At 39.7% G+C, this 16951-nt stretch overlaps 1 protein-coding gene across 1 annotated transcript in view; it reads right to left on the bottom strand.

Moving 5' to 3' along the window:
• Nucleotides 1–2193: 2193 nt before the first annotated feature.
• The window catches only part of syne1a (spectrin repeat containing, nuclear envelope 1a), a 248224-nt gene continuing 233466 nt past the window's right edge, over nucleotides 2194–16951 (bottom strand). The window contains exons 136-146 of the mRNA XM_079830658.1: nucleotides 15226–15529; nucleotides 15036–15104; nucleotides 13059–13162; nucleotides 12834–12960; nucleotides 12533–12744; nucleotides 9725–9925; nucleotides 8483–8611; nucleotides 8063–8275; nucleotides 5829–5921; nucleotides 5289–5347; nucleotides 2194–3516 (exon numbers count right to left, since the gene is read on the bottom strand). Of these exons, the coding sequence (XP_079686784.1) occupies nucleotides 3255–3516; nucleotides 5289–5347; nucleotides 5829–5921; nucleotides 8063–8275; nucleotides 8483–8611; nucleotides 9725–9925; nucleotides 12533–12744; nucleotides 12834–12960; nucleotides 13059–13162; nucleotides 15036–15104; nucleotides 15226–15529 (1773 nt within the window). The 3' untranslated portion in view covers nucleotides 2194–3254. The remainder of the gene's footprint in view (nucleotides 3517–5288; nucleotides 5348–5828; nucleotides 5922–8062; nucleotides 8276–8482; nucleotides 8612–9724; nucleotides 9926–12532; nucleotides 12745–12833; nucleotides 12961–13058; nucleotides 13163–15035; nucleotides 15105–15225; nucleotides 15530–16951) is intronic.

Here is a 16951-nt window from a genome sequence, read left to right as displayed (position 1 = left end):
TTAAATTTACATGTGAGGAGGTTTAAATCAAATAAAGTGCACCTACAATTCAACTATTTGGCAGATTGAACAAAGACAGACACAGTGGGTGTGTCGTCATGTCTCAAATATTGTTGTTTATTAGCAAAAAAATGAATTGAGGGAGTTGTGGCGGCCCGTAAGATTATGCCTGCTATCGAGTCCAGGATGCGGACCCGTCACACACCTCAGTGTCGGACAAAGAAAGGAAGAGAGGGATATATTTAGCCTTTAACGGCAGCGGTGATGATGAGGTGAGGCGCTGGGCAGCACTTAAATGGACAGGGCGGAGCTGTCAAGAGCAGATAAAGTCACTTGACCAATCATGACAGTTGTTTTTTACATTTGTTGTCAGAAAAATAGCATTTTGCTGCCATAATACTCCATTAATGAATATTTCCAGACTTATGAAATGTTTTCATAGCCTGCTTGATCATTAACGGTCTCTACGCATTTATAAAGACATCTGACATTTATAAACTTGTTTCCTTTATCCGTAAGAGCTGCTTATGTCAGAGAGAGAGAGTTTCTGGTAGTCAAAAAAGAAGGAAATCGAATCGTTGCTGTTTAATTACGATGGCGAATCCATCATGGAGGCAAAAATTAATTGTAAATGGTGGTTTTAATCGCAGGTTAGAATTATAATCCTCCATCTGTTCTTAAAATGAAGTGGTGCAACACAACTTGATTTAAAATAAAGCCTAGATCAACAAACCCTAGATTAGCTTTACACTGTGCTTAATTTAATCCTTATTGGTGCAACCCACACTAGTAAGCTATGCGGATTTTAAAATGAATATAATTTGTATATACTTAGGATAATCATTAACTGACAGTTTGGGGAGACCCAATTTCGAGGGAGGGCCCTGATTTGTTGTGACACCGGAGATGCGTCTGAAATCGAATACTTCTCTACTATTTAATATGCGAAAAACAGTACGCCAACAGAGTATGTCCGAATTCATAGTATTCGAAAAACAGTCGGCGAAAAGTACCCGGATGACCTACTACTTCCAACGAGATTCTGAAGTGTGCACACCAAGCGCCTCCCGCAGTTTCTCTTGAAGCCAATATGGAAGTGAGTTAAACTGCAATTCATCGACTGGCCACTAGAGACAGACTCCAGAAGCAGCAGAATCTCATTGAGCTCATGTTAAAATGGCCAACTTTACAGCAGAAGAACACATGTTTACAGTCGGGACACATTGTGCTTTTGGTCTATACGGCTAATTTTGCGCTTCACGACGACTGTGAGGGGGGTGAATTTTTTTATAACTCGTTCGTTTACATTATATAAAGCCTTAAAGTTCTGCATAATTAAGGGCGTGGCCACTTTGAGTGACAGGTGGATTGTCGTTTGTCTGCTGTCTGTTAGTCATCACGTCACCTCAGCTCCGCCCACATCCCGCCTCTTTGCCCATTGTCTGTTTCCCGGGAGTGACGCGCTGACAAGATGGCGACGGCCAGCTCGACCCTACTTTACGCTTCAAAACTGCTCTTCAGAATCCCATGGGTGACGTCACAAACACTACATCCATATTTTTTTACAATCTACGCAACTGACGCTGGTAGGTCACATGATCATGACAACATGGCGGTTGTAGTATGTCCGGATTACATTCATACTACATTCATTCATACTATATTTTTTAACGATCATGTGATGCTGAAGCAGGAGCCGGCCAATGGTGAGCCGGCGTTCTGACGTAGAACCCGGAAGTGCTGCACTGTGTTTACAACGTGAACCGCATAAGAGACTGACACAGATGAGAAGAGAGAGTTGAATAAAGTCGATATTTTTGTCTGTTTTTGGGCACAAAAAGTATTTACTCACCTTCGAGTTGTTCCAAACATGTATGAGTTTCTTTCTTCTGCTGGACACAAAAGAAGATATTTTGAAGAATGTTGGCAACCAGACAGTTGATGGACCCCATTGACTTCCATACTATGGAAGTCGATGGCTACCAGCTTTCTTCGAAATATCTTCTTTTGTGTCCAACAGAAGAAAGAAACTCATGCATGTTTGGAACAATATGAGGGTGAGGGTGAATTTATTAAAGGGATACAATGAAAATGTTCATCATTTCAAGTAACATGAACACTAATATAAAGTGTGACCAAACTGACAACAGCACAGGAGAAAAAGTTACTCTTAGAACAAAGAAAAAGACAATTACTTTCATCATGATTTATTCTCGCAATCGGAGAGCTGTTCATCAATACTGTTTCTAATGTTAATGTCATTTGAACTGCAATGGGGAAACTGCTCAGTGATCAGTGGTGCCATCTTTTATTGTACAAAGACGTTTACTTATTGGTTGGCCATCACAAAATTTGAACTCCTATTTTATCTGTAATTGGTTTCATGGCCATGTCAATTCCAACAAGAGTCTAACGCCAGCGCTGTGAAGGACACTGCCTTATATTACCATGTAAACTACTTCGCCGCAAATCTGTGAACGTGTTTGGTCCGGTAGACTTGTACTTTGCATTTATCAGCTATTATATTTGATACTTGAATGTTATGATTTGTACAGTACAAGTTTTGATTTAGAAGGAACTAAATGTGAATTTGGCTCAATTAATTATAAAGGATAAGAGTTGGAAAAGATATTAAATGAAAAGATGTGTCTTTATTGTCAGCATTAGCAAACTGTACATAGATAAATAGGCATAGACATTGTAATCATAATTCATGTTTTTGTCATATTGTCATAACACACACACTGATGAACAGATGACGGTAATAAAAAGCACACGTCTCTCATAGAGCTACATCAGTCTGATTGACATTTCTGGACAGAGAAAACCATGTGAACATGCCATAAAATAAAAATACATTTGAATTGCCATGCAAAATCGTATTTAAATAATATTGAAAATAACTTTTTTCTACATTTTAAATAATAAAAAAATAAAAAAATTAAACTTTTCTTAGCCTAAGCAAATAATTTTGGCCATTTTCTTGGACGGGTTAAGTGCAGTACCTTATGCTTATGTCAGTGCTATTTATTTATATATGATTTTCCTTCCGTTTCGTTGGGACAGAAGAAGAGGTTCACCAGTTTGGCTGTCCAACACTGGTCTACATTGCAATGAGTTCAACAGTACACAGTTGAGTGAAAAATGAAATTAGCAGCAGTAACTAAACAGGAACAGGAATCCGCTTTGGCTAGCACTAGTCCATTCTGTGTCCTGCTGTGTAATAGGAAACACATGAAGGCATTAGTAAAGTCTCATACAGGTGGCGGGCCGTTGGTGTAGCGGAGCATGGGATGAAACGATCGGGCGAAATTGTTGGCATGGGTGCAGCTGTAATCCTGCTCAGTCATGGGCACCAGACAGGTCAGGCCCACTATGAGCAGGAGTAGGAGCTGCAGTGGCAGAGCCGCCCGGAGCACTCGCAGCAGAAAGGGCTGGCAGCGAGCCACAGCAGCGCCACCTTGTGACCCGGAGGAACCAGAGCGAGACGAAGCGCAGCCAGAACCTCTGGGCAACCTACAAACACATCATGCCAATAGATGATCATTTATTCGTCCGTTCTAATGACACACACGGAAACGTCTTGAGAAACACACAACTTCTGCTATTCAGTTTATCATCGTTAACCATCTTAAAGGCACAGTATGTAAGTTTGGCCACTAGAGGGCGCTTATTCAAAACAAAGGCGTGACGTGAGCGTGGAATCATGGGAGTTGTAGTCTTGACTCTTCCCGATGGAAAGGAATCTGTCGGACTCGGGCAGAAATCATGTTCATGAATGAGTGAATGTATTAAAGTTTTATTAGCGTTACGCTGGTATGAAGCAGGACGTGCTAATGCTAATGAGAGAGACCTGCGCCAAACACCGTCTCTAAGCTTTTATTCTGCTTATGCTGCAGTCGCCGCTTCCGCTCTTTTCGTTGTGTGTGTGGGGGAACGCAGTGCTGTTTTACACGCTTAAAACAATCACACTAAACACATCTGAGTGTGTGAGAGTTATGTTATAACGTTAACTGCTATGAGACACTTGTTCACTTTGCAGTATCTAGATCGATATTAGAATATCATATTAATAAACACAGGATGACTAAATGACTGTTGCTCAATGACATGCAGTTAATTTGAACATATATTTTGTGATGGAGAAAGCTCTCTCTGATTATGCTGTTATTAAAATAGTGTCTCTGAGGTAAAAACGTCACTCGCTGTGAATCAAGAAAACAAGCGATTCAAACAATAAGACTAACCGTGTTGAGCTGGAGAACAACGATCAGTTTCTGTTGATAAATGATCCAAACAGTTGCTCGTCTGTCTAATGAAACACACACTATATTAAAGCGTCTTTGGTGTTTTCATGGTTTCTACAGAAATCAAGGGTAGCGCGGATATTATGTCATTAACAGGCGATGCAAGGACTCGGTCCGTAACACTGGGTAAAATAGAGGATTTCTCTGGACTTAAACATTGTTGGAAACGTTTGTGATAATGTAAGTACACAGCTCAACAAAATATATAGCACTGTTCTAGTGGATATTTAAATCTGAAAATCTTACATATTGTGCCTTTAAACCAAGCAAACATCTTTTTAGTGCCTTTTTTGCTATTTGCATATAATCATAATAGTTGCACACATCAAATCTCCAGATCGTTTGTTCTCTGAGAGATATCGTTTCCCATATTGGTGTTATTATAATCAAAGACACCTCCATATTTTGTAATACTTCATAATATATTTCATTAAGAAGCCACAAAAAACATGATATAATGCTTAACAAATGAGTAATTCATGTGCATTCAAAAATGAAAATATACAAATCGAGGTGTCATGGCATTTCTATCTGAATGTGAATTAAAAGCATACCTTGTTAAGCATCACACACATTGTTAATGTTGTTAATGAAAGTTCTTATTAAGTTTTACACAATATGGCTGCCTTTATGCAGTTTTCTCTGATATAAGGCAGAGATGAGTGTGACTGCAAAAAAAAACAATGGAAGCAACATGGTTTGGAAAATGACTGATATTTTCACATGGCATCAAGAATGGAGGAAGATGATGGACCCATGAGGGTTTTGAACAGTTTCTGAGTGGGTTTTATGTTCAAAGGACACATTCTCAGACTCAATATTTTGTTCTTGGGGGGGGAAAGCACATAAGATTAGTAAGAATCCTTGACTTGGAACCAAAACAAAGTCGTTTCTTAGAACTGAACAACCCCACCGCAGAGGATCTGGATGGGGAATGAGCTCCATCATCCCCCCTGCATTCTAAAGCCGAGAGACGGGTACCTGTGACGTGGAAGCCTGGCTGAGGATCCTGGTTCTGACACACTACATTTGCCTCGTAGCTGTTGTGCAATGAGCAAAAGGGAGGGAGGGAGGGGTAAAAGAAAGAAAGAATGTTTCAGTCCCAGCAAATAAAGACAAAGCTTGTGGTGACAAGCAGAGACATATAGCCAGGCCATCAGTATAATCACAAATCGGTAACAAACCAAACAAAAGGCGGCAGCAATGACAAAAAAAAGAAATCTTGCACGGTGCAAGAAACCTGGCTTTCCACACGGACGCCTTCAAACAAATCCACTACAGCTGCTTGATTTGATTCAAAGCACGTCTGAGGGTAAAGCCAGCGTTTCTTGTATAGAAGAACTTCTGGAGCCACAAATAAACATTGTTTACAGGGGGACGAGGGGGTGAGCAAATATCCCAGGGGATTTAAACATTACCGATGTAGAGAAAAAACTTCCCCTGATATAAGCTCAACCACCTCACATAAGCAGGACGGGCATGCCCGAAATTATATCAAAAAAGGGAGAGGAGATGCATTACCGATTGTCGTTTAGTAGAAGCGCTGACATCTGAAACTGGACTGACCGATCCAGAAGAATCTGCGTTATCCGTGGCAGACCAGAGGGACGCATCCTGTGAGTCGGGTGAAGATCTGAGTTTTAGCTTTGAAATGGAGATCCAAGGAAGTCTGATATTATGGACTATAGCCGGGTTTCCACTGTCGGGCCCGAAGCATGTGTGCAAGTCGTGTTTCCACTGTCACTTGATCTGGCTTCTTTGGGGTCAACGGCCAGGGTTTTTTGGCCCAGCAAATACCTTGGTCAGACTTGAGGAGTGGTTACAGCAGCGCCGCGGAGGATTTCATATCACAGCTAACATCAGTCCTTTACAATCATTTTAGCTCAAAACTCACTTTCAGCCAGCAGCAAGTGCTTGAAATAACTTCTGTTTGGGATCCGATGTGGATTCTGACCACCGGATACGGCAGAAATATTTATATGGCTGAGCTACTATAGTAAACATGGTAAATACGACCGCTTGAAGAGATCAGACTAATCATTTAGGCGATCACAATCATGTGTTTATTTCATCTGTCAGTGCGTCTCGTCTCTGTCTGACTGTCTGAGATCCATATTTAGCTCCGCATGTCATAAAATAAAGCAGGAGCTTCCTCGGTTTCTCTGACTGAAAATATAACTGTACTGGGACGGTCACTGGAGAGAGCGCTAAAGATCCTCAGGTCATGTTTTTGGTGGAAAGTTTGCAGAAATTATAATTCTCTCCAAGCGCGTTTTCACATCTGAAAGTCCACACCAAGGTCCGAACCGAAGTTCATGTTTTGATACATTTTATACATTCGGTTAGTTTTGGTTTGGTTTCACATTGCAATTATGCGAGCGCACTAAAGAACTTTACATGACAACACTTGCGTCCACTCGTCATCATCTATGTGGGCGGCATCTGGACATTGATTGGTTTGTAAACGGACGTGCGTCTGACATCAGCGTCTTTGACAAGAGTGAATGAACGGACGCATTTCGTTGCCACTATTGAACAGTGCGCATTGCTTGACTGTTTTCTTTTTGTTACGTTTAAAAGTGGACATTTCAAGCCTTATATACACATATTTCTCATGTTTGTGAGACAAGTAGCTGCTGAGTTTGGGTTTATTTGAGTTCATGTGCAAAGCATGTGATCGCTCCCGCGATTATTGTCTGCTATAGATTATTTGCTTCTTATTTATTAAATCCACTTATTATCTGATTAAACTTTGATTAAAATTAAGATACAATTTATATGAAATGAAATTCACATTAAAGAAAGGCTTTCTAAGCAAAATCATACAACATTTCTTCAAAATCATTTCTGACTTTCTGACATATTGCGCATCTTTTCACTTTTCATAATCAATGTAGCCTAGTTTGAATTTAGAAATAACATTATAATATTTAAACATAAACAGGAACTTCCTGTAAATGGTCTGAAAGTCCGAACCATACAGAAAATGCTTTCACACTAGAAACGAACCGAACCTTTGTTCAGTTTGATCCGGACCGAGACGACCTCTTTTCGTCTGACCAGATTTCGTCTGTTTGATCCGGATCGTGGTATGGGGAGGTTTCACACCTGTAATTTTGATTCGGACCAAACTGAAAAGTCCGAAAATCCGGACCAAACAAGGTAGGAGTGAAAGCGCCCTAAATGTGATGTAAACACACTGTCACATGACTACAAATAAACAGAAACAGACAAGACTGAATAAATGTGTCCTCTTTCTTTAGTGAAATAACTTTTTTTCTGACTAATGTGCAATCTTGACTCAAATTCATTATGATCAATGTATCACGTATTATTGTAAAACTGTGGTAAAACATCGAAGCTTGGGTTTTAAATCTTTAAGTAAACGATAAAAATGCCAACAAACGGCACTTTTCTCATGTTGGTTCTGTGCTCTCGGTAGTTTCCAGTGATTTCTTTCTGATTCGTTTTTTGATAAAACCTACATTTGTTGGTGAAATGATGATGTGTGTGACGTTGTTCAGAGAGGTGTGTTACGGGCGGGTTTTAGTGAAGCGCTGTGGACCTTCAGGCCCGACGGTGGAAACGCAGGGAGGTTTTGGGCTCGGTGCTTTAGGACCGAGGCTCTTAGCCCGGCCCGGCCCGTTGAAAGCCCTGGCTTGCACTGGCCCAACAGTGGAAAAGCAGCCCCTTTTTGATCAGTCAAACCGGCCATTAAAGAGATGAAGAGGTAATGAATGTGCTTGCAGACTGACCTGTCTGTTCCCAGAGGTCTGGAGCTCTTTTTCTAGCAGCTCCAGGTCGGTGTGGACAGCCTTCAGAAGCAGTTGCAGACGGTTCCCGATGACGTGCACCCTCTCCTGGGCCTCCAGACACTCGCTGCCATGTGCCTGCACCAGCAGCTGCCCCGACAGCTCCTGCAGACTGTCCACCTTCTGCTCAGTCTCCGTCAGCTCCCGCTGGATTTGCTGCAGACAAATGTGTATCAATGTACTTCTGCTTGGTTAACTTAAGAATGTTTTGCCTATGGATGAACTCCAATTTTCATAATGTAATGCCAAAAAACATACTTTAAGACATACTATTCTTAATCTTTACTCTGCATGCAGTATTGGGTGCATAGTAGGCAAATTTGTATTATGTCCATCCATACCAAAAAGTCCTGTCAGAGGTACCTTTAGCGCTCTGTAATGAGCTCGTAGTCTATGGCGATCTAGCCCTGACGCGATCGGGATGATCTCATTCCTCCGGCGGTCAATGTTTTCCAGCCAGAGAAGAAGACCATGACTCAGCTCATGAAACTCCTGTAGAAAAGCAGAACGTGTGTGTGAGTGAGTGTCAGTATCTGCCTGTGTGTGTGTGTGTGTGTGTGTGTGTGTGTGTGTGTGTGTGTGTGTGTGTGTGTGTGTGTGTGTGTGTGTTTTTAATGTACACTACCATTCAAAAGTTTGAGGTCAGTCAGATCTTTATGTTTTTGATTAAAAAAATACATTAAAAGCAGTAATATTGTGAAATATCATCACAATTTCAAATAACTGCTTTCTATTTGAATATATTTTAAAACATAATGTATTCCTGTGATCAAAGCTGAATTTTCAGCATCATTACTCTTCAGTGTCACATGATCCTTCAGAAATTATTCTGATATGCTGATTTGATGCTCAAGAAACGTTTTCTTATTATCAATGTTAAAAAACTGCTTAATATTTTAGTTTTTATCACTTGACCAATAGGTGGCACTGTTATGAAACCGATGTGTTGTGGTCAGAGTGAGGTGACAATGAGTCATTTTGGCATCAAGGCATCATATCTATCCACAAAATTTTTGTCGGCACAGTCTGAAGATGATCTGACTCGAATTTGGTGAAAATCGGACAAACGGTCTAGGAGGAGTTAGAAAAAGTAGGTTATTAAAGAAAATAAAAATGGCAGACAGGAAGTTCGTCCGCTTATGGCAAAATTGGTATCCATGTTCTCGGCATTACCCAAGTTTCATTAGAATGGACTAATTTAAAAGATATTAGCATTTTTGGAAATTTCAGTATAACTTTTGACCACCAGGTGGATGAAACTTTTTGAGTACTGTCCAGTTTCGTAACGATACACCAATGTGTTCATAAAATATAGCATTTTACGATAAAATTCAAAATGGCCGACACCCAAAATGGCTGATAAGGGCAAAACTGTGTATCGTTCGATGCACTGAAGATGCTCTAAAGAGACTGTGATATATTATTTTTCAGGATTTAATGAATAGAAAGTTCTAAAGAACAGATTTTATTTGAAAAAGAAATATTTTGTAACATTATAAATGTCTTTACTGTGACTCCCTTTTGATCAATTTGATGCATTTTTGCTGAATAAAAGTATCACTTAAAATGTTTTTAAATAAAGTTTGATGGGTAATGAACATGTACCTGGCACTGCATCAGAGCATCCTGGAGCGCTGTTCTCCAATCCTTAAGCGATTTTCCCATTCGATCCCAGCGTGAGTTCATCTCCTTGAGTTTCGCTCTCAGTTCCCGGCTCTCCTCTGAGTCTGACTGGAGGAGTGCAACGCTATTTAAGTTGATGGACAGTACTTTGGACTTATGGGAATCCATGGCCTTCTGTAACTCCTGCTGAGACAAAAACAAAGGGTTTGTGTTGGAAAGTTGTGTTTTGGTTTTTGAGATTGCATTGAGATGTGTATGTAAGTGCAAGTCTTGTTTTGGTTAATCAGTTCTTCAATTGTTTATCTCGGTTGTTAAATTGCTCTGAAGGGAAGGTCAGCGTACAGTCTTTGGGCTATATAAGTTTTAGTGTGTGTGTGAATAAAAATAGACTGGTGAAATCAGATGCTCCAAGACTTTAACAGACTCTGTATGTGGGTCAACGGGATGCTGTGGATTTCCTCTGGTTCATTTCGGTTGCTGACATCCTGCCTGATTTGAAATGTCAGTGTGTGTTTGTGTGAGCAAGACTTGTTTTACAGCATTTTACCCACATATGGAGGCACTTCAGTGCCAAATGTATCTGTTTACTGCTTGGGCATGACTAACTGTTATATTTACAGTAATACGAAATGGTACATTTGTACTTTCAGCAACAAAGAAGATAAAATCATTATTTTTTTTATGAGATTTTGGGCCACCACTTATAATACAAGGACGTGGGCCTGCCTTGTGACCAAATCAGCATATTAGAATGATTTCTGAAGGATCATGTGACACTGAAGACTAGTGTAAATATAGATGCAAGCAGCCATTAAGGGGCCAAGCACAAAAAAGGCACAAGAAGTGATGACTGCATGGCTGGGGGCATCAGACCAACTGCAACAATGAGCAATTAAAAGCAAATTACGATTATTTTGGGCAAAATTCCTGAAAAATCAAATACAATCACTAGTAATGTGATTTAATGGTTTGTCACTTTCGACCAACAGGTGGTGCTGTTACGAAACTGATGTGTTGTGGTCAGAGTGAGGTGACACTGACAAAGCATTGCAGAGATACAGCCTCAGAGTCATTTTTGGTATAATGCCATCAAACTTGTTGCTGCGGTATATCAAAACCATTCATAACTTTTTGTCTGCGTGGTCTGAAGATGATCTGACTGGTGAAAATCGGACAAGCGGTCTAGGAGGAGTTCGAAAAAGTAGGCTTTTAAAGAAAATCTAAATGGCAGACAGGAAATTCGTCCTACTCTATGTTCTCAGCATGACCCAAGGAATGTATTAAGACCAGTTTCATTACAATGGGCTAATTTAATCAAAAGTTGTTAGCATTTTTGGAAATTTCATTGTAACTTTTGACCACAAGGTGCCCCGAAACATTTTGTATGCTGTAATGGAGTGGGGCCGAAGACACATACCGAGTTTCATAATGATATGCCAATGCGTTTGTAAAATATAGCGTTTTACGAGAAAATTCTAAATGGCAGACGCTCAAAATGGCAGATATGGGAAAATTGGGTATCGTTCAACTAAAAAGACCAGTTTTGGCCACCATTCAGAAGTTATAAGCAACGACTAGGTGGCACTGCGCCGAAACTGTACAGGTCGCCTCAGGTTGTCATAACACACACCAAGTTTGGTCAGAATATGTTAAAGCGTTGCAGAGATATAGCCTCACGTTCATTTTGGCGTGCTCTTCATCGAATTCGTTCACAAGTTATTCAAGAACATTTGGTTATTTGGAGCAACGGACTAGGAGGAGTTATAAAAAGTAGGCTTTTTGCAAAATTCAAAATGGCAGGAAAATCTGCAATTGAATCGTCTTGAGCCAAGGAATCAGAATTTTGTTTCTATCCCTTACGTTTCAAAAGTTATCATTAACGTTAGTGCAACTTTGGACAGTTGGTGGCGCTAGAGGGATTGAGTTAGAGACTCCAAATTTGCTATGGGGACAGTTTAGACTGTCTTCTATATGTGAGCTAAATTTAATAAGTTTCCCGCAAGTGGTTCTATGGGATGCCATACACTTCCATAACGGAAGAAGAACGCCAATGATTACAATAGATGCCTACCCCGCTTCAGTGCTTGGCCCCTAATGATGCTGAAAATTCAGCTTCACCATCACAGGAATAAATTACATTCTGAAATATGTTAAAATAGAAAAAAAGTTCATAATATTGTTTTTTTGTGTATTTTTGAACACATAAATAAAGCCTAGATGATCATTAAAAGACAAAAACATAAACAAAAATCTCACCAACTCCAAATGTTTGAACAGAAATATTAATAATTCTTACTCCTTGCCAAATTAGAAGGCATCTTATTTTTAGTTTCAACAGAGCCAAAGTCATGATGCCAATGTGTAGGGCAACCCAGAAGGCTAATTCACCATGGGTCCTCCTGGGATTTCTAATGGGCTTTTAGAATAGCGGTTCTCGATTTATGTTATAGAGCAGGAAAGGCTCTCTAAGTAGCGTTAACCACAGACCTTATTTTACTCTTCAATTGAAAACTGCTTCTTTTTTTAAAAATCGCATTATCTATTCCAGAGGGAACCCATAGCATAACAGCCTTCGGTGAACAGCATGATTAGGCGCGTAAAGGTCACGTGACAATAATATTGTTGGCTTCTATGTTGAATTGTTTATCCAAATTCTTCGTATTTTAAGACTACAAACAGAAAATATTGTTTGTAATGATGCTATGGGCCAAATGTGCAGCCCACCAATAGCATTAGGAAGGAGCACAACTGTGCAAATATGTTCTTGTAAACCAAATAGACAACACAAACCTTGAGTTTTCGAATTCTCTGCTCAATCGTCTGTATATCTGCACTGAGATCTTTCCCCCTCAGCTCTGCTAACTCTGCCTCGGCCTGGCCGAGCCACGCCTCCATGGTGCCCAGGTCAGAGGTCATCTGTTGCCAAAGCACCAGGTCTTCTCTCTGCCTGTGATCTGAATCAGCAGACTGGGCCTGGATCAGCTCCCAGCGCTCAATGACTCCTGAAATATGACAATTACCACAATAGCATCAAATTTAAACATCGCAGTGTACTCGGCAGCCTCAGCGCTGGACTCTGTGCTGGACTGACCTGTGCTCTGTGTCTCAGTGTTATCAGGGTTGCTCAGGCCTGACAGATTGTCCTCTTCCTCCTCCAGCTCCCCCTCAACCCTCCTGACCGCTTTCAGACTGCCATGACAATCATCCATTAGCCGCATCTGTGCAGAGCAAAGACACAAATCAAACGTTTATTAACTTTGCCTCATTCACCGGCCATTACAGACGAAACTGAGCAGCACATCCAATCTGTACTCACATAGCCAATGTAAGAGGAGTCGTGGCCAGCCATAGTGCCATCTGTCTGCTGGAGGCTGTAACGGCTGCTGTCCAGCATATTGTCTAATAATCGAACTGCTTCACCTGCAGGAGTTTATGTATTGATTAACACGGGATGTCACATGACCACAATAAAAAATAAGGATCATTCGGTGATCACACTGTGAATGCATTAGGAGTTTTGTAAGCTTTAAAATATGTTAAGTTTTATTTGTGTTATTCGCAGAATATGGAGTGTAAATATTATACAGAGAACTTACTGGCTCTGTGTTTAAGATATCTTTAGAAATATTAAACAAAATATCAATGTTGACTGTTACATGCTGGAAGGAATGGACATTTGGCCAGGAGAGCTCAACGTGCTGCAACTGAAGAAAACACATGCAAACAGGAAAAAAACACCAGCAAATTTAGAAAACATCAACAGTTTGACAACACAGGTGCTGCAAATACTCACAATGGGACAATCCAACGCTCTCTATTGACTTTGTATTGCGTAAAGATTGCCCCGGTGGGCGTGGTTTTTAGATTATGCCGCGTCGCTCTCTCTCTATTGAGTATTTGCAGCATGTTTCTGTATTTGGTTGTATTGTGGGTATTTGCAGCACATTTAGGGCCTTATGAAATCTGTTTAATTTTTTCCTAAATTCCATTTTTTTTGGGAGTCCATTTTTACATTTTAGCAACCAAAAAGCATGCCTAATTAATTGAAATCATGAAACTTTATCAATTTATTAAAAGTTGAATAAAAATGACATGTTTACGGCCCTATGAATTTGTTTGTTTTTAACCAACTTCTGTTTTCTGGATTCTATTTGAATGGATATTACATTTTAACAATCAAAAAGCACGTCTAATTAATTGAATTCATTAAAATAATTTATTATTTAAAAAATAAATAAAAAAATCTGAAATTCTGTTGTGTATTTGAATTTTTCTGGCAGTCAAATGAAGTCATAAAACATTAATTTAATTTATCTTTCAATCATGAAATGACATTTTTTATCAAAATAGCACAACAATTGTTTTAATAATAATAATTTATTACTATTATTATTATTAGTGTTAGTATTATTATTACACTGAGATGTAGCTAAATTCTACTGTACAACAGTAATATATTTCTGTCACAATTTTAAGTAATATGATTTGATTGAAGTGTACTGACTTAAATTAAGATGTACTGGCTTTTTATTTATTCATCGGAAAATTTACAAATTCCGTGTTATACAAATAAATTCTGTTTTATGACTGGATTCCGTGATTCCATCCGTGTTTTCTCCATCGCTGGAATCATTCGGCCCTACATGTGTTGTCAAACTGATGATGTTTTCTTAATTTGCTGGTGTTTTTCTATTAGCATGAGCTCTCTCTGCCACTGTAGACAAGATCCGCTTTACAGAAGTGAAAGAAATAAATACTTTTCTTCAGAAAGGATGCATTAAAATTGAACAAAAGTGACAGGAAAGACATTTATAATCTTACAAAAGCTTTCAATTTGAGCTTTATATTCATCAAAGAATCACTTTTTCCACAAAATACATTAAGCGGCACAACCGTTTTCAACATTGATTGCTCTCGATATATTAAATACATTAGATGCAGCGGCCAGATTTCTAGATTTAATGAACAATATCCCATGAATTATTTCCACTGGACTACACTTCGAATCTCTTGGTGTACAATTGGAGTATCTCTCATCAAATGATCAAGTCTCTCTTTTGGTTTATTTTCAAAGAGGCGCTTTAAAACTTTACTTTCTCCCTTTTCTTCAAATCTCTAATGCCTATTAGCATCCTTTGCTATGAGAAGGCTTTTAAAGTTGGGAAACGCAACAGAATGTCTTAAAAAAAAAAATCATGCAATTGTGCAGTTCATGCAATATGATATTTGAAAAGGACGCTTCAGCATGCAGTGTAGTTAGCATTCATTTAGCATGCCACAACATATTGCCTACCAGAGGAGGACCTCAATGTGTTTTCTGTTAATTTTATATAAGCCTCAGGGCTCTCAGGAATCACTACGTCTGTGGAAAAGAGATACACAACAAGACAAACCAACAGTTTATGGAGAAGACCTGTTCAGGGTGCTGGGACACTCAGTTGGAGCAGTATCTCATGAACATCCTTCAAGTCAAGCTCACTCACTTGTAAGTGCTGCAGTGGCCATAGACACTAACTCCTCATCCTCATCTTTTTGTCGACCCCGCTCTGCAGAAGACATGGTGTGGCCCATGGGCTCCAGGTCATAGTCATGGTCCCATTCCAGAGGGATGGAGTCTACGCTGGCAGGGGTGTCCCGTCCAGAGCCGTTTGTGCGAGCATGAGCGGTGGCAACTGAAGGTGGTCTGCTAGATGTCTGGGACATGGCACCATCCTCGCTCCACTGAAGCTCTGAGAGGTCACCTGACTCCAGTTCACGATCTGAGCCTTCACACTCATCATCGGTTAGCTGCGAACAAACAGGTAGCACGAAAGTGAGAACCACCTTTACTCAGGCAAAATCAAATTCACTGTATGGATTAAATATACATTGATCCTTATTAAAGATACAAAAGTTATTCAGTGAAGATGAGTGAGTGATTTACTCTTTGTCTTTTGTTGTTTGATAAAAGATTAAAGGCATAATTTGTAATTTTCACCACTAGAGGGCGCTTATTCTAAACAAAGGCGTAGCTCGATGACGGCTTGATTTCGTGGAATCATGGGAGTTGTCGTCTTCACCTCTACAGCCGGTGGAAAAGAATCAGAAGGGACTCGGGCAGAAATCATATTCATGAGCGAATGTATTACAGATTTATGAGCGTTACTGTAGTATGAAGACGAGACGCTTGAGTAATTGCTAATGAGAGACGAGCGCTTCCTCTTCTTCTGCTCATGCTGATTATTTCTCTGGATTTAAACATTCTTGGAAACATCTGGGATAATGTAAGTACACAAATAAAATATGTAACATTGTTCTAGTGGTTTTGGGATATTTTAATCCAAAAATCGTACATATTGTGCCTTTAATGACCCAGACAGCAGCAGGTTTATTAGGCTGCTGTCACTTTAAGACCGAATGCACAGATCTAATAAACTGACACACATCTGGTTTTCATCCCAACTGTTTATGTTCACTTAAGACATAGCTGACTGTGTTTACATCAATACTCCACGATAGGTGTATTCACATAATTGCGTGTGTATTTGGCCATTTAAATGCCATGAAAGAGAACTGAATTCGGGATCAGAGTTCAATAACGGTTTATTGAACGTAACACATAATGCACATCCTGCTCTTTATTTTCAGATTAATGCATGTTTCTTTCTAAAGTGTGCTACTAGGGGTGTAACGGTACACGTATTCGTACCGAACCGTTTCGGTACAGGGATTTCGGTTCGGTGCACACACATGTACCGAACGGTTCCGAATTCAATCTTGAACAGTTAACAGTCGGCTTGTTTTAAGCGCCGAACACACTTCAATCCGAGTTCCCACACGAACATATTAAGCATTCAGTCCATTTAATCACAAAATTCAAACGATAAATGTCGTTTTGACGCTCTTTAATGTGGCGTGACTGATCATTGATCACGATCGCGATCATCTGGGAACGTGATCGATCATCTCTTCCTAAAGAATAAACATGAATGAACATCTGAAGGTATGTTGAGTTATATGTGGTGTAATCGCTCAATCAGTGTTTCAACCGCGGAAAGACCTCAATATAACTGCTTGTAAACTAAATGTCACGTAGCATCACATTTACCTCAGGCAATCATTCAGTGTCCACAGCTGTTAGTTCACTGGAGAAATCAACTCTTTCACTAAATATATGACCTATATTAGCCTATAAATTCATTATATTCAACTTAACCTGTTAATGATGTA

Source organism: Gobio gobio (assembly GCF_949357685.1).
Source record: "Gobio gobio genome assembly, chromosome: 12".
Taxonomy (NCBI): domain Eukaryota; kingdom Metazoa; phylum Chordata; class Actinopteri; order Cypriniformes; family Gobionidae; genus Gobio; species Gobio gobio.
Note: the sequence above shows the minus strand (reverse complement) of the source record. Positions and strands in the feature narration are given on the sequence as shown.